The sequence below is a fragment of the Salvelinus namaycush genome, chromosome 31, assembly GCF_016432855.1.
Source record: "Salvelinus namaycush isolate Seneca chromosome 31, SaNama_1.0, whole genome shotgun sequence".
NCBI lineage: Eukaryota > Metazoa > Chordata > Actinopteri > Salmoniformes > Salmonidae > Salvelinus > Salvelinus namaycush.
Genome location: NC_052337.1, coordinates 23,581,591 through 23,607,452, shown reverse-complemented (window position 1 = coordinate 23,607,452; position 25,862 = coordinate 23,581,591). Strand labels below are relative to the sequence as shown.

The 25,862-nt window shown below is 43.1% G+C and overlaps 1 protein-coding gene across 1 annotated transcript in view; it reads right to left on the bottom strand.

Annotated features, from left to right (window-relative positions):
* The window catches only part of mast4 (microtubule associated serine/threonine kinase family member 4), a 182,125-nt gene that overhangs the window by 116,258 nt on the left and 40,005 nt on the right, over positions 1-25,862 (bottom strand). Inside the window, exons 2-3 of the mRNA XM_038971316.1 lie at positions 16,976-17,123; positions 12,321-12,445 (exon numbers count right to left, since the gene is read on the bottom strand). Of these exons, the coding sequence (XP_038827244.1) occupies positions 12,321-12,445; positions 16,976-17,123 (273 nt within the window). The remainder of the gene's footprint in view (positions 1-12,320; positions 12,446-16,975; positions 17,124-25,862) is intronic.

The following is a 25,862-nucleotide window of genomic DNA, read 5'->3' as shown; positions in this document are numbered from 1 at the left end:
ATCACCTCTGCAGACCCAATGCAGGAGAAACGATATCTCCAAAGGACATCAGTGACTACAATAATGAAGGAGATATCCAGTCCACACAGCCACAACATCAGGATTATGACAATCTTATCTCCATTTCAGGCCAGGAGAAACCTATTGATTTCCTGTCAAACCTAATCATGGTCAACAGGGATGTGCCATGCGAAAAGGGAAGGAGACCTGCACATCCAGGGGCATGACGGAAAAGCATGAAGGAGGAGAAAAGAGAGAATGCAATAACAGCAGACCTGCGAAGCGAGGGGGGGACAAGGCATGGTTGATAGAGGGAGATCATGGTAGAGCTGGCACTGGGGGGCTGGGAGGTGAGGAAGATGGGCCAGACTGAGCGTAGGTGACATATTTCTAGTGTGGCTCAATGAACGTGACAGACATAGTCAGGAAGATGATATATTGAATGCTAATACCACCGTACCAGTGAATACCAAGGAAACACTGCAGATATAATGAGTCAATTATTGAGTTAATTAACTGCCATACTTCACGGTAAGCTCAGGGAACATTTTACAAAGCGGTTGCTAAATCAGGCTCCTGATAGGAAATCTGCCTCTGAAGGAATATCAACCAGGATCCACTGGGAAACAGGTGCTTGAATACAAACAGAGAAGAGCTTGAGGAGTTGCCTTCCAATATCACTGCTGTACAATAACAATATTGAGTAGGGATAATACATGTTAATTATCAGCACAAACACAGCGTCATTATCACACATTTCAATAATCTCCCAAACTGAAGCAAAAGGCAAATCAACCTCCTCCTCAAACACTAATCCGCCAGGCCAAGAGCATATCTCAAACTGCTCAAGTTTTATTGTCTCAAACACCAACATGCTACCATTGGTACAGCACTGTCAGAGTGTTGGCTGCCTTCCATTCCCAGAAAACAAGACCACTGTTCTATAATGCTGTCGTTAATTGGTGTAATTAAGAGCAAGGTTTAATGAGTTCTTGTCTCGATGTGACCAAAGATATCCAAAGGCCATCTGAGTGAGTGAGTGAGTGACTTTGGAATGATGGGAAGTGTTCATAAGAAACGCCTTGCTGAACTTCTCATGTTAAAACTTCCTGTAGCACTTTGAACCAGGGGTTGGAACGGAAATAATTGTTCAATCATTTCATTCTTAACAGAAACATTTTTTCCGCCCTTTCTGCACTGTTCCGACCAGCAAAATAAAGTTCTCAACCGGTTTGAACGCAAAAAAAGTTTAGTGTTCCTTTGTTTTCTTGCCGAGCGGCACCAGAATTCAGATAAAAAGCCATATTACCATTTTATAGTTAATAAATCCAATGTGAAATGTGATTACTATAGTGTCCTTCACTAGCATTGAAAAAGTTAATCCATTCTTCTCTAATAAAAAAAATAATAATCATGCTTGTAACGTCAGTTGTGGCAAAATGGCCTAAGGACAACAAAGTCAAGGTATTGGAGTGGCCATCACAAAGCCCTGACCTCAATCCTATAGACATTTCACATTCTTAAAATAAAGAGGTGATCCTAACTGACGTAAGTCAGGGAATTTTTACTAGGATCAAATGTCAGGAATTGTGAAAATCTGAGTTCAAATGTATTTGGCTAAGGTGTATGTAAACATCCAACTTCAACTGTATGTATGTATGTATGTATGTATACATACACACCACACAGAAACACTCAGCAATAAAATAAACGTCCTTTCACCGCCAACTGCGTATATTTTCAGCAAACTTAACTTGTGTACATATTTGTATGAACATAACAAGATTCAACAACTGACAAACTGAACAAGTTCCACAGACATGTGACTAACAGAAATGGAATAATGTGTCCCTGAAGGGGGGGGGGGGGGGGTCAAAATCAAAAGTAACAGTCAGTATCTGGTGTGGCCACCTGCTGCATTAAGTACTGCAGTGCATCTTCTCCTCATGGACTGCACCAGATTTGCCAGTTCTTGCTGTGAGATGTTACCCCACTCTTCCTCCAAGGCACCTGCAAGTTCCCGGACATTTCTGAGGGGAATGGCCCTAGCCCTCACCCTCCGATCCAACAGGTCCCAGACGTGCTCAATGGGATTGAGATCCGGGCTCTTCCCTGGCCATGACAGAACACTGACATTCCTGTCTTGCAGGAAATCACGCACAGAACGAGCAGTATGGCTGGTGGCATTGTCATGCTGGAGGGTCATGTCAGGATGAGCCTGCAGGAAGGGCACCACATGAGGGAGGATGATGTAATGCACAGCGTTGAGATTGCCTGCAATGACAGCAAGCTCAGTGCGATGATGCTGTGACAGACCGCCCCAGACAATGACGGACCCTCCACCTCCAAATCAATCCCGCTCCAGAGTACAGGCCTTGGTGTAACGCTCATTCATTCAACGATAAACGCGAATCCGACCATCACCCAAATCAAATCACATTTTAAAATGGTCACATACAACATGTTTAGCAGATGTTAAGGCGAGTGTAGCGAAATGCTTGTGCTTCTAGTTCTGACCATGCAGTAATATCTAACAAGGAATCTAACAATTTCACAACAACTACATTTTATACACAAGTGGGGATGAATAAGAATATGTACATATAAATATATGGATGAGCAACGGCCGAACGGCATAGGCAGGATGCAGTAGATGGTATAGAGTACAGTATATACATATGAGATTAATTATTAAAGTGGCTAGAGATTTGAGTCAGTATGTTGACAGCAGCCACTCAATGTTAGTGACGGCTGTTTAACACTGATGACCTTGAGATAGACTGAAAAACAGCTTCTCTCGGTCCCAGCTCTGATGCACCTGTACTGACCTCGCCTTCTGGATGATAGCGGGGTGAACAGGCCGTGGCTTGGGTGGTTGTTGTCCTTGATGATATTTTTGGCCTTCCTGTGACATCGGGTGGTCCTGGAGGGCAGGTAATTTGCCCCGGTGATGCGTTATGCAGACCTCACTACCCTCTAGAGAGCCTTGCGGTTGTGTGCGGAGCAGTTGCCGTACCAGGCGGTGATACAGCCCGACAGGATGCTCTCGATTGTGCATCTGTAAAGGTTTGTGAGTGTTTTTGGTGACAAGCCAAATTTCTTCAGCCTCCTGAGGTTGAAGAGGCGCTGATGCGCCTTCTTCACCACGCCGTCTGTGTTGGTGGACCATTTCAGTTTGTCCGTGATGTGTACGCCGAGGAACTTAAAGCTTTCCACCTTCTCCACTACTGTCCCGTCGATGTGGATAGGGGGATGCTCCCTCTGCTGTTTCCTGAAGTCCACGATCTCCTTTGTTTCGTTTACGTTGAGTGTGAGGTTATTTTCGTGACACCACACTCCGAGGGCCCTCACCTCCTCCCTGTAGGCTGTCTCTTCGTTGTTGGTGGTAATCAAGCCTACCACAGTAGTGTCGTCTGAAAACTTGATGATTGAGTTGGAGGCGTGCATGGCCACGCAGTCATGGGTGAACAGGGAGTACAGGAGAGGGCTGAGCACGCACCCTTGTGGGGCCCCAGTGTTGAGGATCAGCGGGGTGGAGATGCTTTTTCCTACCCTCACCACCTTGGGTCGGCCCTGCAGAAAGTGCAGGACACTAGATCCACAGGGCGGGGTCGAGACCCAGGGTCTCGAGCTTAATGACGGGTTTGGAGGGTACTATGGTGTTGAATGCTGAGCTGTAGTCAATGAACAGCATTCTTACATAGGTATTCCTCTTATCCAGATGGGTTAGGGCAGTGTGCAGTGTGATTGCATCGTCTGTGGACCTATTGGGGCGGTAAGCAAATTGGAGTTGGTCTAGGGTGTCAGGTAGGGTGGAGGTGTTTTGATCCTTGGCTAGTCTCTCAAAGCACTTCATGATGACGGAAGGGAGTGCTACAGGGTGGTAGTCGTTTAGCTCAGTTACCTTAGTTTTCTTGGGATCAGGAACAATGGTGGCCCTCTTGAAGCATGTGGGAACAGCAGACTGGGATAGGGATTGATTGAATACGTCCGTAAACACCATCCAGCTGGTCTGCGCATGCTCTGAGGACGCGGCTAGGGATGCCGTCTGGGCCTGCAGCCTTGCGAGGGTTAACACGTTTAAATGTTTTACTAACGTTGGCTGCGGTGAAGGAGAGCCTGCAGGTGTTGGTAGCAGGCCATGACAGTGGCACTGTACTGTCCTCAAAGCAAGCAAAGAAGTTGTTTAGTTTGTCTGGGAGCAAGACGTCGGTGTCCGCGACGGGGCTGGTTTTCTTTTTATAATCAGTGATTGACTGTAGACCCTGCCACATACGTATCGTGTCTGAGCCATTGAATTGCGACTCTACTTTGTCTCTATACTGACGCTTAGCTTGTTTGATTGCCTTGCGGAGGGAATAGCTACACTGTTTGTATTCGGTCATGTTTCCGGTCCCTTTGCCATGATTAAAAGCAGTGATTCACGCATTCAGTTTTGTGCGAATGCTGCCATCAATCCACGGTTTCTGGTTGGGGAAGGTTTTAATAGTCACTGTGGGTACAACATCACCGATGCACTTGCTAATAGACTCGCTCATCGAATCAGCGTATACATCAATGTTGTTGTCTGAGGCTATCCGGAACATATCCCAGTCAACGTGATCGAAGTGATCTTGAAGCATGGAATCAGATTGGTCGGACCAGCGTTGAACAGACCTGAGCACGGGTGTTTCCTGTTTCAGTTTCTGTCTATAGGCTGGGCGCAACAAAATGGAGTCGTGGTCAGATTTGCCAAAAGGAGGGCGAGGGAGGGCTTTGTATGCGTCGCGGAAGTTAGAGAAGGAATGATCCAGAATGCTGCCAGCCCGGGTAGCACATTCAATATGCTAATTGAGGGAGCCTTGTTTTCAGTTTTGCTTTGTTAAAAACCCCAGCTACAATAAATGCAGCCTCAGGATGTGTGGTTTCCAGTTTACATAGAGTCCAATGAAGTTCTTTCAGGGGTGTCTGCTTGGGGGGGGGGGGGGATATACACGGCTGTGATTAATCGAAGCGACACCTCTTGGTAGATAATGCGGTCGGCATTTGATTTTAAGGAATTATAGGTCAGGTGAACAAAAGTACTTGAGTTCCTGTATGTTGTTATGATCACACCACAACTTGTTAATCATAAGGAATACACCCCCGCCCTTCTTACCAGAGAGATGTTTGTTTCTGTCTGCGCGATGCGTGAAGAAACCGGGTGGCTGTACCGAATCTGATAACGTACCCTGAGTGAGCCATGTTTCCGTGAAACAGAGAATGTTACAATCTCTGATGTCTCTCTGGAAGGCAACCCTTCCTCGAATTTTGTCTACCTTGTTGTCAAGAGACTGGACATTGGCTAGTTGTATACTCGGGAGCGGTGAGCCCGTCTACGGAGCCTGACCAAAAGACCGCTCCGTCTGCGGCACTGTTGTTTTGGGTCGCCTACTGGGATCGATCCATTGTCCTGGGTGGTGGTCCAAACAGAGGATCCGCTTCGGGAAATTAGTATTCCTGGTCGTAATGTTGGTAAGTTGACCCCTGGTGAGACAAAACCGCGACTCGTCAGTGAAGAGCACTTTTTGCCAGTCCTGTCTGGTCCAGCAACGGTGGGTTTGTGCCCATAGGCGACGTTGTTGCCGGTGATGTCTGGTGAGGACCTGCCTTACAAGAGGCCTACAAGCCCTCAGTACAGTCTCTCTCAGTCTATTGCGGACAGTCTGAGCACTGAGGGAGGGAATGTGCATTCCTGGTGTAACTCGGGCTGTTATTGCCATCCCGTACATGTCCCGTAGTAGTGATTTTCGGATGTACTGATCATATGCAGGTGTTGTTAAACGTGGTCTGCCACTGCGAGGACGATCAGCTGTCCGTTCTGTCTCCCTATAGCGCTGTCTTAGGCGTCTCACAGTACGGACATTGCAATTTATTGTCCTGGCCACATCTGCAGTCCCATTGCCTCCTTGCAGCATGCCTAAGGCACGTTCACACAGATGAGCAGGGACCCTGGGCATCTTTCTTTTGGTGTTTTTCAGAGTCAGTAGAAAGGCCTCTTTAGTATCCTAAGTTTTCATAACTGTGACCTTAATTGCCTACCATCTGTAAGCTGTTAGTGTCTTAAACATGCACCTGTGGAACAGTCGTTATTAATTATTTATGGTTCATTGAACAAGCATGGGAAACAGTGTTTAAACCCTTTACAATGAAGATCTGTGAAGTTATTTGGATTTTTATGAATTATCTTTGAAAGACAGGGTCTGAAAAAGGAAAGTTTTTTTTTGTTGCTGAGTTTATATGTATAAACACACACTACCAGACAAATGTTTGGACAGACTCATTCAAGGGTTTTTCTTTATTTTTACTATTTTCTACATTGTAGAATGATAGCGAAGACATCAAAACTATGAAATAACACCTTGATGACCGCTTCCCAAACTCTTGGCATTCTCTCAACCAGCTTCATGAGGAAGTCACCTAGAATTGATTTAAATTAACACGTGCCTTGTTAAAAGTTAATTTGTGGAATTTTTTTCCTTCTTAATGCGTTTGAGCCAATCAGTGTTGTTGTGACAAGGTAGGGGTGGTATACAGAAGACAGGGCTATTTGGTAAAAGACCAAGTCCATATTATGGCAAGAACAGCTCAAATAAGAAAAGAGAAATGACAGTCCCTCATTACTTTAAGACATGAAGGTCAGTCAATACGGAAAGTCTCAAGAACTTTGAAAGTTTCTTCTAGTACAGTCGCAAAAACCATCAAGCGCTATGATGAAACTGGCTCTCAGGAGGACCAACACAGGAAAGAAAGACCAAGAGTTACCTCTGCAGAAGATAAGTTCATTAGAGTTAGCAGCCTCAGATATTGCAGCCCAAATAAATGCTTTACAGAGTTCAAGTAACAGACATCAACTGTTCAGAGGAGACCGCGTGAATCAGGCCTTCATGGTCAAATTGCTGCAAAGATACCACTACTAAAGGACACCAATAACAATAAGAGATTTGCTTGGCCCAAGAAACAAACAATGGACAGCAGACCGGTGGAATTCTCTCCTTTGGTCTGATGAGTCCAAATGTGAGATTTTTGGTTTCAACCGCCGTGTCGTTATAAGACGCAGAGTAGAGCTTCACCTCTTAAGGATCGGCCCCTTTCTTTAAATTTTCACCTAAAATTACATACCCAAATCTAACTGCATGTAGCTCAGGCCCTGAAGCAAGGATTTGCATTTTCTTAGTACCATTTGAAAGGAAACACTTTGAAGTTTGTGTAAATGTGAAAGGAATGTAGGAGAATACAACATTAGATCTGGTAAAAGATAATACAAAGAAAAAAAACTTTTGTATTTTTTTGTACCGTCCTCTCTGAAATGCAAGAGAAAGGCCATAATGTATTATTCCAGCCCAGGTGCAATTTAGATATTGGCCACTAGATAGCAACAGTGTATGTGCAAATTGTAAGTATGATCCAATGAACCATTGCATTTCTGTTCAAAATTTTGTATCAAGACTGCCCAAATGTGCCTAATTTGTTAATTAATATCTTTATGTTCAAAACTGTGCACTCTTCTCAAACAATAGCATGGTATTCATTCACTGTAATAGCTACTGTAGATTGGACAGTGCAGTTAGATTAACAAGAATTGAATCTTTCTGCCAATATCAGAGATATGTCTATGTCCTGAGAAATGTTCTTGTTACTTACAACCTCATGCTAATCGCTTTAGCTCAGACGTCCTGCAGGGGAACCACCAATTCTGAAGTTAAATGGGACTATCATTTGTTTTTGAACAGGACAATGACCCAACACACCTCCAGGCTGTGTAAGGGCTATTTGACCAAAGATAGTGATGGAGTGCTGCATCAGATGACCTGGCCTCCAAAATCACCCGACCTCAACCCAATTGAGATGGTTTGGGATGAGTTGGACTGCAGAGTGAAGGAAAAGCAGCCAACAAGTGCTCAGCATGTGGAAACTCCTTCAAGACTGTTGGAAAAGCATTCCAGGTGAAGCTGGTTGAGAGAATGCCAAGAGCTTTCAAAGCTGTCAATCAACGCAAAGGGTGGCTACTTTAAAGAATATAAAATATATTTGTTTAACACTTTTTTAGTTACTACATGGTTCCATATGTGTTATTTCATATTTGTGATGTCTTCACTATTATTCTACAATGTAGAAAATAGTAAAAATAAAGAAAACTGGTACTGTATATACACTGAGTGTACAAAACATTAAGAACACCTTTCTAATATTGAGTTGCATGCCATTCAGAGGGTGAATGGGCAAGCCAATATTTAAGTGCCTTTGAACATGGAATGTGCCTCTTTTTGCCCTCAGAACAGTCTCAGTTTGTCAGGGCATGGACTCCACAAGGATGCTGGCCCCCATGTTGTCTCCAATGCTTCCCACAGTTGTGTAAAGCTGCTAGATGTCCTTTGGGTGGTGGACCATTCTTGATACACACGGGAAACTGTTGAGCTTCAAAAACCCAGCAGCGTTTCAGTTATGACACACTCAAACCAGTGCGCCTGGCACCTACTACCATACCCCGTTCAAATATTGCCCATTCACCCTCTGAATGGCACACATCCACAATCCATGTCTCAATTGTTTCACTGTTTAAAAATCCTTCTTTAACCTGTCTCCTCCCCTTCATCTACACAGATTGAAATGGATTTAGCAAGTAACATCAATAAGGGATCATAGCTTTCACCTAGATTTACCTGGTCAGTCTCATGGAATGATACATTCCACTGTATACAGTGGATGCCTAAGCCTATAAGTCTATGCATGATGCATTTAGTGCTCACATCTCTGACAGCTGAACAGTGATGTGGACATACTGTATTGTTTTAGGAAAACAGAAAACAAAAATAATACGCCATAAAGTTTTACATATTCTACACATCGAAACAGAAGAAAGTGTTTTTGTTATAGGCGGTTTAAGGACATGTAAATGTGGCTCATTTGGCAAATATTCCTAATTTACTGATGGTGCTGGCTGTGCCAGGTCGGTTCTGAATGTCCGGCAAAATTCTCCAATGCCCGATAAATTGAAATCTTCCCGGTCACGTTACTTACCGAAACCCTGGCACACACACTGGCAAAGATTTTCTGGCAGGCAGACAGTTTGAGTGACAGAGAGGGCTTTGCATAGGTAATTTGTTTGCGTTTTGTGTAGGGCTGAAGAAAAAATTCCCAGAACGGAAAACATTAACCGGTTCCCATGCTTTTAAAATAACTGTTCTGTTCCGGACAGTAAAGATTACTTTCGTTCATGGTTCTGATTTTGGCTTCTCAGTTTCCAGTTTTGTTCGCTGAACCGGTTCCAACTCCTGCTTCAAACTCCAATGACCCTTTTGAGAACCCCGCCGTAATGAATTAATGATTCTGATGATAATTTGTATTCTCCTAAGAATATTATATTTCAGCATGAGATCCATGGGCCAAAGCCTATATAGAGATTGGATACATATAAAGCTGACATGGGCAGCCCTGACAGGATCTCCCAAAAGAACAGAAGAGGATTATGAGAAGGCTAAAGTGTTTTTTTCATATATAAAAATCGTGTAACATGGTCCCTGGGGCTAAACAGCCCAATGCTGCAGTGAAATGTTTCATTTGATGGAACAAAGCCAGCTTTTCATACGAGATGGATTCGTTTTTAAACTGTGATTCAAGTCCCCAAAACTCAGTGTACCTGCCGACTGAGAATGCATATTCTAATATACCTCTTACAATCCAAGTAAGTCATTGAGAACACTTTTTATTTACCAATAGCAACCTGGTTAATAATATGTCCTACTTTTCAGACATTGTGATCTGGAATTCTGTAGCAATGATCCACAATCATCTGGTCCCACAGAAAGCCATCTCAGGTGCAACAAGTTGTGCATGGTCCCTGACAAACACGAAGATAAAAACAAAACAACTGTCCCTGATAACAGTACAGTACACAGAGACTATTTTCTCAAGGTCAAATATGAATCACTAGCATTTATTATGCACCCAGGTTCCTGACAAAATAATACCATGACTCTAGAGATGGCGTTGACCTGAGAATTTACTACAGTACTATCCACTCTAAAAGATGCTATTAGGATGTGGCCAGGCATCAGCGATTCGACGCGTCCACCCCAGACTGTGTAAGGAGTGGCGAGCAGCATTTAATTTCTTCAGGGGGGCTAGGGAGACACAGAGGCATGCAAACAGACCGATAAGGATAAACATTACCATCAGTCGTGCCGTGGACTGATACATCAAGCTACACACCAGTCAGACAACACACAGATACTCTGACACAGTTATACAAATACATACCTACTAACATGCAGATATACAACCCTCAACATGCACACAAATACTCATACACACATACAAAGATGACCACGTAAACCGGCGCACGCACAAATACTCTCACAAAAATTAGCCACCCATGAGAAACAATAGATGAGAACGCGTCTCCTATCTCAGCCCTGTGTAATGACATTCTGTTTGTGCTGCATTGACCCTGGCCTCAGCAATCATTAATTTCAATCAGCCCTTGCTACATGGGGTCTGGGCTCCTGTTTACAGGGTGTGAGGAGAATCTAATAAGACGTGACAGTCTCCAGGGAGGCTCTTCACCCACCACTCCACACTCACCTCTGGGGAGGGGGCATGACCTCATGGAGACTTTCTGGAGACCAGACGCATTGGGGACCTGATATTAATGGGGATCTGATATCATGATATGATGGGGAACAGATATGATGGGGACATGATATTATGACAGTTACCAAACCAGCACTAACCCAAATGATTCAACTGATTGACTGATGATTAAGCTGTTGGGTCCCCAGAAACCAGGATTGGGAAACACTATGAGGACCAAACATTGACCATACTGTGATCTTTTGTATTTTTATTGACAATTATTTTACCAGGTAAGTTGACTGAGAACATATTTTTCACAGCAACGAGGGTGATAACTGCCATGAGATCTTTAGTGGGTTCTAGGTCTTTGGGTTCTTACGGGTTCTGTGTCTTTGGGTTCTTCAATGTCTTTGGGTAAAGTCCTGTTGAACTTTTACTCAATATCTTAATTGTTGTCATTGATTATTCATTAGATTGTGTTTGGAAAAAGCCAAGATCAGGCATGTGTACAGGATGTTTACTCAAATACTATATGAATACTCTTTCAATTAATATACATTGAGAATACTTGTTTGTTTGTTTTTCATGTGTCCACATAACACTGTATATTGAAGAAGCACATTGAATCTCATTCACAAAGACCCATGTGTTCATCAAGGCTCTGATATGCATGCACCTCAAACAATGAGTGTCTGTTGGCAAACTCCAAACAGCACACTGGCGCCCCCCCGTGTTGAGAAACATTCAGCATGTTTGATATTTGCTCAGATCCAAACTGCTGTCTGTAATGCTATAAATTGTTTGGTTTACAGAAACATCCACACAGATGGGCCTTCTCTGAATCTCCACATTCAGATGAAAGCAAATCTTATGACATGATTTGGGAAAACACTAATGAAAGATGTACTCTGAAACACATGGTTTTAATAAATACTGTAAGTATTTTTCTGCCCAAGAGTTAATGAAAACTGTATTTCAAATTTCTGGTTTCTCCCTTGTTTATGCACCTTCGTTGGAAAGCAATGTAGAGGCTGTATATATTTTCATTCGTCCAGGTGAAAACACAAACAGATAACACCCCTGGGCTGGACTGAGTGACTCATATCTGGACAGAATTGGCTTAGCTTCAACTTCCAATGACTTCTCACTCGTTTGAAATGGGACAGGAATGACATCCTTTCCCATTAAAAATAAAACTGGGCTGGCTATCGTTTTGTTATCTGAAAGGACACAGGCAAGATGGGTGATATCTGACTTAAAGGTTCGTTGACGCTGAAGGTCGAAGTGAGACCAGTCACTGGTGACTGAGGTCATTTCAGACTGAGGGATTAGTCCATCTCTGCTACAATCAAGACCTCAGACAGATCTCCTTTAAAACCACTTCACAGAATCACCTTGATTTAGTCTTTTTCTGGAATCATCTTTAACTGAGCATTGATTGTGGAACGTTAAGGGCCTGAATACTAAGGCTCTGACAAAATATGAATCACTACTACTATAACCTTGAGATGAAGGTAAAATAACATTTTGTTCGCCATTTTTACTGATTGACATTCAGTTGCTGTGTATTCATTGTACTGAAATGCTGAATGGCTTGTATGGCAAAATCTTCTGATAAATACAGCAAACAAACACCTGATTAACAATATCCTGGTCTCAACATCAAAGCATGGGGGGACAGAGTGAGGAAGAGGAATCATGGGATGTCATGACCCATAAGTACTCACCAGACTAGAGGTGAGTGAGGGGGCGGACTTCCCCAGGGTGGTGGAGCACATCCGCACCAGGTTGGAGGTCTCCGAGGGGGACTGCCATGCCTGCTGGGGGGACACATAGGGCAGCAGGTACTTTCCTATAGGACAAGACACACAAGAGTAGTTAATCTATAGAGAGAATATACTTTTCCTGTAGGACAAGACAGACAACCAGTGTTTCCTCTATATGTTTCCTCCACCCGGCATGAACATATGAACGTTTGAACATCTTGGCCATGTTCTGTTACAATCTCCACCCGTCACAGCCAGAAGAGGACTGGCCACCCATCATAGCCTGGTTCCTCTCTAGGTTTCTTCCTAGGTTTTGGCCTTTCTAGGGAGTTTTTCCTAGCCACCGTGCTTCTACACCTGCATTGCTTGCTGTTTGGGGTTTTAGGCTGGGTTTCTGTACAGCACTTTGATATATCAGCTGATGTAAGAAGAGCTATATAAATACATTTGATTTATTCATTCAGCAGCAGTGTTGCCGCCACTCCCAAAAAATATTCAAATGTTTTAAATAAAAATGTTCATGATGGTAAAAAGTTCTCAGTGTAAACTTCAACTACTAAAACCAGATATGAAGTATGTAGAAAATATAATGGAGCTATATTTTTTTTAACAAGACAATCTTTGAGAACTAACAATGACCCAAATAAAAACTAGACAGTCAGGGAGAATATCACGGGGCCCCACTGATTTCGTTAGGTTTGTCTCACTCAAATAGCATAAGAACATGGCATAAGACATAGTATAAATGTGTATAATTGTAGGAAATTAGCTTTAAAAACAGAAAAATGTTACTGATTTTATTTTGGGTGTAAATAAATACTAGAAGCCAAGGATACATTCACGCTACGAGGATACCTGTGGCCTACTCACACCATTTGCCCATGTGAACGGATAATAAATGAAAGGTCAAACAAAAACAATATTACATTATCACTGGGTGCTTCACAGAAATGAACTAATCTCGTCTTTCTCCTCTCCTTAAAACAGAGTAGGCTCACAGGGGGTAAATGAGGCAGCAGTGAAAGTCAATCCACTTATGAGATCAGTGACGCTACAAACATTGCACAACCACGAGGCATACCTGAACTTGCACGAAGACCCAGATTATATATTCATAGAAGGCTATAATACAGGAAGGATACTTTTACACTGATTTCCGAGATATATATATATATATATACAGTGGGGAGAACAAGTATTTGATACACTGCCGATTTTGCAGGTTTTCCTACTTACAAAGCATGTAGAGGTCTGTAATTTTTTATCATAGGTACACTTCAACTGTGAGACGGAATCTAAAACAAAAATCCAGAAAATTACATTGTATGATTTTTAAGTAATTCTTTTGCATTTTATTGCATGACATAAGTATTTGATACATCAGAAAAGCAGAACTTTTTGGTACAGAAACCTTTGTTTGCAATTACAGAGATCATACATTTCCTGTAGTTCTTGACCAGGTTTGCACACACTGCAGCAGGGATTTTGGCCCACTCCTCCATACAGACCTCCAGATCCTTCAGGTTTCGGGGCTGTCGCTGGGCAATACTTAATTGCATTTTATTGTAATTATTAATTTGCATTTTATTGCATGACATAAGTATTTAATCACCTACCAACCAGTAAGAATTCCAGCTCTCACAGACCTGTTAGTTTTTCTTTAAGAAGCCCTCCTGTTCTCCACTCATTACCTGTATTAACTGCACCTGTCTGAACTCGTTACCTGTATAAAAGACAAGATGGGGTTTGGTCCTGGGGGACCGTGGTGTACACACACTCAATCAAACAGACTCCAACCTCTCCACAATGGCCAAGACCAGAGAGCTGTGTAAGGACATCAGGGATAAAATTGTAGACCTGCACAAGGCTGGGATGGGCTACAGGACAATAGGCAAGCAGCTTGGTGAGAAGGCAACAACATTTTTCACCCAAAAGTTCTCTCCAAGTAACAGTCGCTAGATGGCAGTAGGTCCACAGGTGGACCTACCTATTACCGTCAACCACATTTTATTCCGTTATGGAATCGGCTACGCAGTGTACAGCCCAAATAACCTGTGTGTGTGCGCACACGCCCTTGTAGTCTGGATTATTGTGTCACACTAGGTTTTATGTCATTGACGCTCCTGGCAGTAATTCAAAAAGCGTCTCCCTGGAATTGTGTTTAACCCTCTGGGCCCCTCTCATCATCCCTCTCATCCCCTCTTGATTTCCATGTGTGTGTTTATTTCTATTTCCTGTTGAAGGAAGCACGGCAAATCAGCGGCCAAGATTGGAGGATTAACAGTCCTGGCAGAGTGTAGGAGTGAAAGGGACGGAGACACTCCACTCACCTTGTCTGGGGGGGGGGGGGGGGGGGTTTGATCCTGGGGGTGGCCGTGGTGTAAGATGGGGTTTGGTCCTGGGGAGGGCCGTGGTGTAAGCTGGGGTCTTGTCCTGGGGAGGGCCGTGGTGTAAGCTGGGGTCTGGTCCTGGGGAGGGCCGTGGTGTAAGCTGGGGTCTGGTCCTGGGGAGGGGCCGTGGTGTAAGCTGGGTCTGGTCCTGGGGGCGCCGTGGTGTAAAACGGGGTTTGGTCCTGGGGAGGGCAGTGGTGTAAGCTGAGGTTTGGTCCTGGGGAGGGCAGTGGTGTAAGCTGGGTCTGGTCCTGGGGAGGGCAGTGGTGTAAGCTGGGTCTGGTCCTGGGGGACCGTGGTGTAAGCTGGGTCTGGTCCTGGGGGACCGTAATGTAAGATGGGATTTGGTCCTGGGGGACCGTAATGTAAGATGGGGTTTGGTCCCGGGGGACCGTAATGTAAGATGGGGTTTGGTCCCGGCGGACCGTAATGTAAGATGGGGTTTGGTCCCGGGGGAACGTAATGTAAGATGGGATTTGGTCCCGTGGGACCGTAATGTAAGATGGGGTTTGGTCCCGGGGGACCGTAATGTAAGATGGGGTTTGGTCCCGGCGGACCGTAATGTAAGATGGGGTTTGGTCCCGGGGGAACGTAATGTAAGATGGGATTTGGTCCCGTGGGACCGTAATGTAAGATGGGGTTTGGTCCCGGGGGACCGTGGCGTAAGATGGGGTTTGGTCCTGGAAATGCCTCATGCATTTCAAATGGGCCTTGCCTCATGCATTTCAAATGGGCCTTGCCTCATGCATTTCAAATGGGCCTTGCCTCATGCATTTCAAATGGGCCTTGCCTCATGCATTTCAAATGGGCCTTGCCTCATGCATTTCAAATGGGCCTTGCCTCATGCATTTCAAATGGGCCTTGCCTCATGCATTTCAAATGGGCCTTGCCTCATGCATTTCAAATGGGCCTTGCCTCATGCATTTCAAATGGGCCTTGCCTCATGCATTTCAAATGGGCCTTGCCTCATGCATTTCAAATGGGCCTTGCCTCATGCATTTCAAATGGGCCTTGCCTCATGCATTTCAAATGGGCCTTGCCTCATGCATTTCAAATGGGCCTTGCCTCATGCATTTCAAAAGGGCCTTGCCTCATGCATTTCAAAAGGGCCTTGCCTCATGCATTTCAAAAGGGCCTTGCCTCATGCATTTCAAAAGGGCCTTGCCTCATGCATTTCAAAAGGGCCTTGCCTCATGCATTTCAAAAGGGCCTTGCCTCATGCATTTCAAAAGGGCCTTGCCTCATGCATTTCAAAAGGGCCTTGCCTCATGCATTTCAAAAGGGCCTTGCCTCATGCATTTCAAAAGGGCCTTGCCTCATGCATTTCAAAAGGGCCTTGCCTCATGCATTTCAAAAGGGCCTTGCCTCATGCATTTCAAAAGAGGCTGATGGATGTGATGCTGAAGAGGATTTTCACCCATCTCCATGAATGGTGACCTCACAGCACAAAAGCACTTATCTTGAGAATACTTCAGGTAGGGGGTTTGTTTCTCTCCTGTTATTAAACCATGCAACATAATTTTGTAAATGGATTGTGTGTGTGTGTCTTTCAGACTGCCTACCATAACTAGTCACCAATTGTTTTAGTTGGACATCTCCATGAATGCCTTTTCCCTCTGCAACAGTTATCTACCTCAGACTTAGGACACACATCTGCTTCTCTACCTGGGTCCTGTTCAGTAGGGAGAAATATTTTCAAAACTTTTTTAAACTGGGAGGCACAACCTGAACTTGTCCACTAAGAACACAGATTTTTTGTTTACAGTATGCCCTGCTGAATACGACCCCGGTGTTCTAAGACATGTCCCCTCCCCATGGCATCCGGTGCCTTACTGTAAAGCCTGGGGGGACCGGATGACAGACAGAGACAGGGAGGAAAATGGTGATCCTTTCTTCCTCTCAGTGAAATGGCTTCCTCCCCAGTACTCATTACACACCAGCCAGGAGAGGAAATCCCTACTTAGTGCCCCGGTCGGAGCACAGCCCCAGTTCACTCCTCACTGCATTACTAGCCAAACAAAACACATTGTATGGCTCACCGTTCATATCTAATTCACTGGGAAATGGTCAGAGTGAAGCATCTTCTTGCTCGTGTTTATGTGTGCCCCTGCGTGCATGCATGAGTACATGTTTGCATATGCGTGTGTGTGTGTGTGTATGTATATGCTTGCATTTCTGTGTTTGCATGTACTGTATGTGCACCTGCAGGGCAGATATGATTGTTACCTGTGAGAGCGCCTCCTAGGCTTCCCCTGCGGAGGTTGTTGCCGTCCTCACTGAGCTGCCTCTTAAACTTGAAGGCGAGGCCGTGGATCACCTCAGGGTTACTGGACTTGCGGAAGGGCATGGACGGAGGGTACAGGATATTATCCAACTGCAGGAGAGAAAAGAAGGACGTTAGTTCATCGCATCCCAAATGGTGGATCAAGAACCACACTGGCGGGTTATGTCAAGAGCTGGGTAATATATCAAATTCATTTGATTGATTCTAATGTATGTTTTTGAGAGATATTCCAAATGCCTGTATCGCAAGAATCAAGGTTTTGTTATTTTTCATTTTTATGAGCGTTTATGTCCACTTAATTCTCATGTTGTATTTTTGGTCTTGTCTCCTTTGCATAAAACAGCATAAAACAATAAGGAATTGGCAACTCATTCTCAATAAGGTAGGCCACTTGATTTCAACATCTGAACAAAGTGGACAGGCTAACACGCTTTTCAAACAGTTGGAGAAAGACAGAAAGGTGAGTTCACAACAATTCAACTGTTCAACCTTGGTAACTAGCAAATAGACCCGAGTTGGCAAAACTTGAAATATAAAGATTAGCTGGCTAAATCACTAGCACATGGGCTTGAGAGACTGTTGAGTCCTGTGTTCATTTTCTATAGCATAATGACTGCTACAAGAAGTAGGGCTGTCCGACAAAAAAAGAAAAGACTTTCTACATAGTTGGCAACAGAAGTTAGGTTTGTATCATTTTCATTTAGGATTTGGATAGAATGTTGATTAACCACATGACAATAATTTAAAGATATGAAGACAAATTCAATTAAACTGTTCCACGAAAATGTGCATACGAAATCCATAACGGCACGCAGATCGGTAGAAAATGAAGGTAAGGAGCAAGCACTGCGTACATATTCCGTGTGCTAAGCAGGTGCTGTAAGATTACAATACCATTTTTCTAACAGCTTGGAACAAATGTAAACAAAATAAATTATAAGCATACCAGAATGTTGTAAAAAACATTTCGTTAAACCTTTATTACAGCAAAAACGAAAGAGTCGCATTCATTCATGAATGCAATTTCCAGAAAAGGAACAGTTCATTTACTGTTTAAGCTAATTATTCAAGACTTGCTTTATTTTAAAACTAAAATGCTTGATTGCATTTCAAATCATGAATGACTCAAATGCTGTGTGATGACATGAACAAATGAATGATTGATTGATAGATACAGTAGCCTATAGAAGTATTGAAAAATACAGTACCAGTCAAAAGTTTGGACACACCTACTCATTCAAGGGTTTTTCTTTATTTGTACCATTATCTACATTGTAGAATAATAGTGAAGACATCAAAACTATGAAATAACACATGGAATCATGTAGTAAGCAAAAACAAGTGTTAAATATATTTTATATTTGAGATTCTAAAAAGCAGCCACCCTTTGCCTTGATGACAGCTTTAAACACTCTTGGCATTCTCTGAACCAGCTTTGTGAGGTAGTCACCTAGAACGTGTTTTATAATTAACAGGTGTGCCTTGTTAAAAGTTTATTTGTGGAATTTCTTTCCTTCAGTTGTGTTGTGACAAGGTATGGGTAATATACAGAAGATAATAATTGGTAGGGCTATGTCAAGAACAGCAGAAATAAGCAAAGACAAACAGTCCATCATTACTTTAAGACATGAAGGTCAGTGAAGACGGAACATTTCAAGAACTTGGAAAGTTTGTGCAGCCGCAAAAACCATCAAGCGCTATGATGAAACTGGCTCTCATGAGGAACGCCAGAGGAAAGGAAGACCCAGAGTTACCTCTAGTAAAGAGGATAAGTTAATTCGAGTTACCAGCCTCAGAAATTGCAGCCCAAATAAGTGCTTCAGAGTTCAAGTAACAGACACATCAACAGTTCAGAGGAGACTGCGTGAATCAGGCCTTCATGGGCGAATTGCTGCAAAGAAACCACTACTAAATGACACCAATAAGAGACTTGCTTGGGCCAAGAAACGCGAGCAATGGACATTAGACCGGTGGAAATCTGTCCTTTGGTCTGATGAGTCCAAATTTGAGATTTTTGTTTCCAACCGCCATGTCTTTGTGAGATGCAGAGTAGTTGAACGGATGACCTCTGCATGTTTGGTTCCCACCGTGAAGCACGGAGGAGGTGGTGTGATGGTGCTTTGCTGGGTGACACTGTCAGTGATTTATTTAGAATTCAAGGCACACTTGACCAGCATGGCTACCAAAGCATTCTGCAGTGATATGCCATCCCATCTGGTTTGCGATTAGTGGGACTATCATTTGTTTTTCAATAGGATAATGACCCAACACCTCCAGGCTGTGTAAGAGCTATTTGACCAAGGAGGAGAGTGATGGAGTGCTGCATCAGATGACCTGGCCCCCACAATCACCCAACCTCAACCCAATTGAGATGGTTTGGGATGAATTGGAACGCAGTGAAGGAAAAGCAGCCAACAAAATTTCCTTCAAGACTGTTGGAAAAGCATTCTAGGTGAAGCTGGTTGAGAGAATGCCAAGAGTGTGCAAAGCTGTCAATGCTGTTAACCCTTTAGGTGGCAATAATTGCTAAAACACATAGGGCCTTATTATCCCATTTCAAGAAACTAGAGCTGTGTTCGAATACTGATACTAACTGCACTATTTGTGACGTAAATTGAGTATGTAGTATGCTTAATGGTCAAAGTATTGATATAGTTAGTATGACAAAAGTTCCCGGATGTCGTACTACATTCGCCAAAATACAAAGTAAACAAGCAGTGCACACTATTTCCGTGCTTTTAGGGTACATAATGCAATTCAGATGAAGAAAATATGCAGCAGAAGTCTGACGAGAGCAGATACAAATTCATTGCTTTAATTAATTATGACAAATGTTTAAAAACTTTTCAAATAAGTCACACGTTATGTTTGCTGACAATGTGTTAGCTACGCTATCCTTATAAACCGCATAGCATTACAGCAGTACGTACCGGTATATTAGCTAGACACCTAAAGTATATTTGGCTACTAATACATTGAACCGTATATTAACTAAATGCTATATAACCAACTACCCAACGTTTATTGACTTGATTATTTATGTCATTCTTAGCTTAGCTAAGTGGTATAGTCGTTGTGCGTTCTCAATGGACATTGTAAATGAAGTCGTAAGATGTCTAGCTAGTAATTTGTTATGCTAACAAGCTAGCAAAAAGTTGCATAGCAAGAGCATCAACTTCCAGTAGACAGGTGAAAGGCTAGAATGCGCAACTGAAAGGATACAGCTCATTTACAGTATACTAAAATGAACTAATAGTATATAGTATATACTCATTAAGTACGTAGTATACAGTATGTTAGTATGGGTATTCGAACACAGCTTAGGTGCAGGTGTATATAGGCGTACAGTAATACCCATAAACAAGGGGTTGAATTTCATGTCACAAGGCTGTGTTGATATCTGAATGTATACAATAGATCAACTATGATGTGATTACATAAGAATATGCTCTGACATATTATACCAATCTATCTTCAATGCATGTTGTTTTTGAAACAGACAATGGGTGGGTGAGTACTGTAGGTAACACCTATGTAAAGAACAATATGGAGAGGAAGAGGTCTCAAAGATAGAGTATTTTGTGTTCTTCTCTGACACAGATGGTGCTCTCAAATTTTCGGCCCTCTCCACCACAGCCAGACACCGCTCTTTATTGGTCTGAACTGTAATATCACAAAGGATCAATAGTGAGATTCCCCAAATACAGCCATCCTGTTCTTTGTTTACCTTTGTGTTATTTCACTTTTTGAAAACAGCGTGACAACTTGAACTGGACATAAACGCTCATAAAAACAAAAAATAACAAAACTTGAACTAGTAAATCTTAACTAGTTATCTTATAACACATCACAGAATCCCAAATTGACCAAGCTAGGCCTTAGGGTGAAGGGCAGTGCTCCCTAACTGGAGGCCCACGGGCCAAACTTAAGGGCTCTCCAATCCTGTTTCTGAAGAGCATCCTGTAGGTTCACTCCAACGCTAATCTAGCGCACCTGATTCTAATAATTAGCTGGTTGATGGGTTGAAACGAAAACCTAAAGGAGGGTAGCTCTCCAGGAACAGGGTTGGAGAGTCCTGGTTTAGTACCTGGTTAAGAGTTAAAGTTTTGAAAAAGTAATGCGATTCAATAAAAAGACCACTGAAATTGTTTATTATTTCTATATATTGTGATGTAGGTCTATGAAGTGCTTCGTTCCGTTTCTGCATGTGCATTCCTACTATTCATTTCCGCATCAATATCGTACAAACAATGAGGTACAGGCTGTTTTTTTGTGTATAAAATATGGCTGACAAAATATTTGGATGCCATTCCGCCATTGTGAGTATTCAAATATCCCCTATGCATTACCTATTGATTATTAACCAGATGCAGAGTGGTGAAAAAGCAGATAAGATTTAACAGATGGACTTTAAACAACCACAGTAAAATTAAATTAGGTCATAATTGGGCTGCGGCCAGACTTTCTGCTCCAGAGTACGAATAATTCAATAAAAACAAATTGAGTCATAAAACAACCAGAATGCATTGGGGCGGTGTATGATTCATATTTGGACCACTGGATCAACTTCTATTTATATAATAATAATAAACATTGCGCTACAGTATGAGAAAAAGATGACTGACAATAGCCAGGAGTTTGAATCGTAAACATCCATTTCCCCTGAAATAATAATAATAATAAAGTTATTTCAATTCTATTACAACCAGGACAATCTGGAGAGTCCCCCTGCTGACAACAGACCCATTAGTTTAATAAATTGTGAAAATAAAAATAATAATGCTCATTAGCAATAGACTGGCAAAAGTCATCATACTTAGTCAAACAGGGTTTATGAAAAATGTACACTAACAAATACAAGAACATTCTTATCCAAGATGGCGTATCAGTCAGACGTCTTTGTCTTTGTCTTGTCCCATGTATATCTTATATATTTTTCTTCGCATTCTTTTTAATATTTTTCCTAAACCTCAACTTCAAAATACTCTCCTGCAACCCGCCTCACCCAATGTGGTGTGGATCTGTTTTTTTTATAAAGTATTTCTATTTACCTCCGAACTGGAATACCTCAACTGAAGCTAGCTAACTAGCTATCAGCTATCAGTCAGCTAACCACTGCTAGCGGTCATCAGCTAACCTTTAGCTCGGAAAGCTCTCGCCAGTTTGTACAATGCGTTTCAAACCAGAGCATACCGGACCTATTTTTCTCCCCATATCCCCGGATTCCTACCGCAAACGCTGAACCTTTTCATCTGGATCATCGCCGCTAGCTAACCGCAACCCGGGTTGACTACTCCTGGCTAACGTTTCCATCCTGGAGCTAGCACCAACTAGCCTGGAGCAAGCCCATGCTAGACCCATCTCCCGGCTATGGCTCCTGGGCTATTCCTGAAGCCCACTCCTCGGCTACAATATCCGGACCCCTTCTACTGCCGGTACGGGGCACGGAACCCCGCCGATCCTTCACGACTGGAATACCGACATAATCTGCCGAAGGATGCAAACAGGCCCCTGAAGGCCCATTCTGCTAACCGCGTCCTGCTAGCTATCTAGGCATATTGGACTGTTAGCTGATCCATCGGCCAGTTTCTTGGACCACTATACCCATTTTGCCAATTGGACTTGGACCCCTCTGCTACTTGGAACCCTACTAATTCCAAGACTGGTCTATCGACGTCACCGCACAAGGAGGCAAAAACAGACTTTCCCCCATCGCGACGTCCATCTAAGGCCCTTGTGCTAGCTTGCTAGCCCCGGCCTGCTAACTGTCCGAATCTCCGTGTCCCCAGCTAACCAAACCACTCACTCACTCACTGGACACATACGATCACTTGGCTACGCATGCCTCTCCCTAATATCAATATGCCCTGTCCATTACAGCCCTGGTTAGTGATTACTGTCTTATTTCACTGTAGAGCCTCAAGCCCTGCTCAATATGCATTAACTTCTTTGGGGTAGGGGGCAGTATTTTCACATCCGGATGAAAAGCATGCCCAGAGTAAACGGCCTGCTACAAAGCCATAAAAGCTAGAATATGCATATTATTAGAATATTTAGATAGAAAACACTCTGAAGTTTCTAAAACTGTTTGAATGATGTCTGTGAGTATAACAACTCATATGGCAGGCAAAAACCTGAGAAAAAATCCAACCAGGAAGTGGGAAATCTGAGGTTGGGCGATTTTCAACTCAGCTCCTATTGAAGATAGCGGGATATTGGTAATGTTGCACTTCCTAAGGCTTCCACTAGATGTCAAAAGTCTTTAGAACCTTGTCTGATGCTTCTACTGTGAATTGGGGCCGAAGGAGAGGGGAATGAGTAAGGTCTGCCATGAGCTGACCATGTTCTTAACCATGCGCGTTCACATGAGAGGGAGCTCTGTTCCATCGCACTTCTGAAGACAATGGAATTCTCCGGTTGGAACATTATTGAAGATTTATGTTAAAAACATCCTAAAGATTGATTCAATACATCGTTTGACATGTTTCTACTGACTGTTACGGAACTTTTTGACATTGTCTGCTTTAAGTGAACGCGCTTCGTGACTTTGGATTTGTTTACCAAACGCGCTAACAAAAGTAGCTATTTGGACATAAATGGACATTACCGAACAAAACAAAAAAAAATTGTGGAAGTGGGAGTCCTGGGAGTGCATTCCGACGAAGATCAGCAAAGGTAAGTGAAGATTTATAATGCTATTTATGACTTTTGTTGACTGCATAATATGGCGGATATATTTGTGTCTTGATTGGGCTCTGAGCGCCGACTCAGATTATTGCATGGTTTGCTTTTTCCGTAAAGCTTTTTTGAAATCTGACACAGCTGTTGCATTAAGGAGAAGTGCATCTAAAATTCCATGCATAACAGTTGTATCTTTTAGCAATGTTTATTATGAATATTCCTGTAAATTGATGTGGCTCTCTGCAAAATCAAAGGATGTTTTGGAACTTCTGAACGTAAGGCGCCAATGTAAACTCCAATTTTTGGATATAAATATGAACTTTACCGAACAAAGCATACATGTATTGTGTAACATGAAGTCCTATGAGTGTCATCTGATGAAGATCATCAAAGGTTAGTGATTCATTTTATCTCTATTTCTGCTTTTTGTGAATCCTCTCTTTTGCTGGAAAAATGGCTGTGTTATTCTGTGAATAGGCACTCACCTAACATGATCGTTTGGTTTGCTTTCGTCGTAAAGCCTTTTTGAAATCGGACACTGTGGCTGGATTTACAACAAGTGTATCTTTAAAATGGTGTAAAATACATGTTTGTTTGAGGAATTTTAATTACGGGATTTCTGTTTTGAATTTGGCGCCCTGCAGTTTCACTGGCTGTTGAAGAGGTGGGACGCTACCGTCTCACGTACCCTAGAGAGGTTAACCAACCATGTTGTTCCACCTCCCACATACGCGATGAAATCACCCGGTTTAAACATCTCTAGAGACTATATCTCTCTCATCATTACTCAATGCCTATGTTTACCTCCAATGTACTCTCTTCCTACCATACCTTTGTCTATACATTATGCCATGAATCTATGCTATCGCGCCCAGAAACCTGCTCCCTTTACTCTCTGTTCTGGGAAGTTCTGGGACACTGAAGTCCATGGAGAATAACAGCACCTCCTCCCAGCTGCCCACTGCACTGAGGCTAGGAAACACTGTTAGTACCGATAAATCCACAATAATTGAGAATACCAATAAGCATTTTTCTACAGCTGGCCATGCTTTCCACCTGGCTACCCCTACCCCGGTCAACTGCCCTGCGCTCCCCACAGCAACTCGCCCAAACCTACCGCACTTCTCCTTCACCCAAATCCAGATAGCTGATGTTCTGAAAGAGCTGCAAAATCTGGACCCTTACAAATCAGCCAGGCTAGACAATCTGGAACCTCTCAAATTATCTGCTGAAATTTTTGCAAACCCTATTACTAGTCTGTTCAACCTCTCTTTCATATCGTCTGAGATTCCCAAAGATTGGAAAGCTGCCGCGGTCATCCCCCTCTTCAAAGGGGGGGACACTCTTGACCCAAACTGCTACAGACCTATATCTATTCTACCCTGCCTTTCTAAGGTCTTCGAAAGCCAAGTTAACAAACAGATTACCGACCATTTAGAATCTCACCGTACCTTCTCCGCTATGCAATCTGGTTTCAGAGCTGGTCATGGGTGCACCTCAGCCACGCTCAAGGTCCTAAACGATATCATAACCGCCATCGATAAGAGACATTACTGTGCAGCTGTATTCATCGACCTGGCTAAGGCTTTCGACTCTTCCAATCACAACATTCTTATTGGCAGACTCAACAGCCTTGGTTTCTCAAATGATTGCCTCGCTTGGTTCACCAACTACTTCTCTGATAGTGTTCAGTATGTCAAATCGGAGGGCCTGTTGTCCGGACCTCTGGCAGTCTCTATAGGGGTGCCACAGGGTTCAATTCTCGGGCCGACTCTCTTCTCCGTATACATCAATGATGTCGCTCTCGCTGCTGGTGATTCTTTGATCCACCTCTACGCAGACAACACTATTCTGTATACCTCTGGCCCTTCGTTGGACACTGTGTTAACTAACCTCCAGATGAGCTTCAATGCCATACAACTCTCCTTCCGTAGCCTCCAACTGCTCTTAAATGCAAGTAAAACTAAATGCATGCTCTTCAACCGATCGCTGCCTGCACCTGCCCGCCCAGCATCACTACTCTGGACGGTTCTGAGAATATGTGGACAACTACAAATACCTAGGTGTCTGGTTAGACTGTAAACTCTCCTTCCAGACTCACATCAAACATCTCCAATCCAAAGTTAAATCTAGAATTGGCTTCCTATT